Source organism: Dendrobium catenatum, unplaced genomic scaffold, assembly GCF_001605985.2.
Source record: "Dendrobium catenatum unplaced genomic scaffold, ASM160598v2 fragScaff_scaffold_313, whole genome shotgun sequence".
NCBI classification, from domain to species: domain Eukaryota; kingdom Viridiplantae; phylum Streptophyta; class Magnoliopsida; order Asparagales; family Orchidaceae; genus Dendrobium; species Dendrobium catenatum.
The window spans coordinates 4,234,722-4,236,440 of NW_021318775.1; the positions used below are offsets into that span (position 1 = coordinate 4,234,722).

The 1,719-nt window shown below is 41.9% G+C and overlaps 1 protein-coding gene across 1 annotated transcript; it reads right to left on the reverse strand.

Annotated features, from left to right (window-relative positions):
- Positions 1-29: 29 nt before the first annotated feature.
- LOC110108090 lies at positions 30-1,314 on the reverse strand. The gene is made up of 3 exons (XM_020838602.2): positions 1,016-1,314; positions 793-899; positions 30-122 (listed from the first exon to the last, which is right to left on the reverse strand). The coding sequence occupies exons 1-3, from the start codon at positions 1,259-1,261 to the stop codon at positions 62-64; spliced, it is 414 nt and encodes a 137-aa protein (XP_020694261.1). The 5' UTR covers positions 1,262-1,314; the 3' UTR covers positions 30-61.
- Between the last annotated feature and the right edge of the window lie 405 nt (positions 1,315-1,719).

Below are 1,719 nucleotides of genomic sequence, written 5' to 3' on the forward strand. Positions count from 1 at the left end.
TTAATTATTAATGTTGCTTATTTCGAAAATTTACCCCTTGAAAGATGCTGATACTGTTAAATCAACTCTGAAGAATTTCTACAATGATACTTGCCAGCATAAACTGCATGCTGATGCTCTCCCTGATGGAGAACTTCATTAATATTATTAAAAAAAAGAATCTAAATAAAACCATCAACAAAAAAAAGATACGAGTAAACTATAGAACATAAAAAATGGAAAATAACAAGCAAGAAGTAACATTTTCCCTCCGATATACCATACGTGAAAGCAGTGTAGAAGTTACGCATATGGTCTAACTTATAAGAAGAGCCCAAATATGCTACAAGATCTTGTAAATGAATGCTAGGCCCAGTGAGGCATGGGAGACCTACAATGTGAACGCAAGATATCTAACTTCTCATTAAATCCCATCTGTAATGGAAAATTCACAAGCATATAATGAATTTCACTACAATATTTTTCTTGTTTTATCATGTTTAGATAAAGTTGAAACTGCAATCCATGCATGCATTCGCCATTCTCCTACAAGGCCACAACTCTTACTTGCATAGCCTCAGTTTCATCCCAGAGCAGATTCATGTTTCTACTAATCCATTCTAAAAACGACATCGGGCAGTCAAGAAAACCACATTAGTCAGTACAAATGCAAATCATAAAATAAACCATTTGACACATAAACCCTGAACCCCCACTCTCCTAAAGCAGCTCTATCTCAAAATTTCAGTGAATACAGAGTAATTATAAAGTAACCAGGAGATAGAATACAGTAAGGATATCAAGGATTATTACCAGAGAAGGGCGGTGCCACAGAAATCTTCTTGCAAGTGTAGCGGTCGTCTTCCTCCCACATACATCAGAAAGAACTTCTGCAAGTAGCTTATATCTCCCTTGGGTGACTTCATAAAATCCCCAGCAATTCCAACAACCATAAAAAACAAAGGATAAAAATACCATAGAAATCAGGGTCAATAAACCCTAAAGAGAACCAAAGAAAACTTGCGGAATACCGCACCTGAACAGATTGCTGGTAGAGATCGAACTTCAGCAAAGCGCCCATTGACGTCTCATTTTCTACCAAATCCGCATCTCCAGTTGCGCTCCCATCTTCCTCTTCCCCCTCTCCATCTGCACGGCGGCCGCGTACTTCCTGGTCCTCAGGAATATCATAAGCAGAAGAAGGTAACGCGTCGTCACCGACTCCATGAAGAATGCGACGTTGCCTTTGAGAGACCTTCGACTTCCTCCCGCTTTTTCCCATTACTTCGTTTTTCTCCTCTCACTGAGAAATATTAGTGGCGTAATTCCACATAGGGTGTGAAAATTTGGCCCGGCCCAAAACCTCATCCCCATCAGATTCAAAAAAAATTTAAGTTCGGTCAACCCCAGTTTGCCCTATACGGGTCTAGTTCGGATTGGAGATTCCAGCCCATTTTTATAGTCGAATCAGGTTTGGGTTAACTCGAAAATTCGAGGATGACCTGATTTGACCAAAAATTTGATGATGTTCTGCCCTCGTGACCTCCCACAGCCGACCAATTTGTGATCGCCTACAAAGCTCCTATGCTTGCAACCGTGCAGGACCCGCCCATCCTCCCGCACTCAAATCCACTGGCAAAGCTAGATCCATGCTCACATTGCGACTGCGCCCTCCCGCGCTAGTGACTCGCGTCCACTGTTAAACAGCACTGACTTGCGCTTGAGACCGTGACAGCGCCG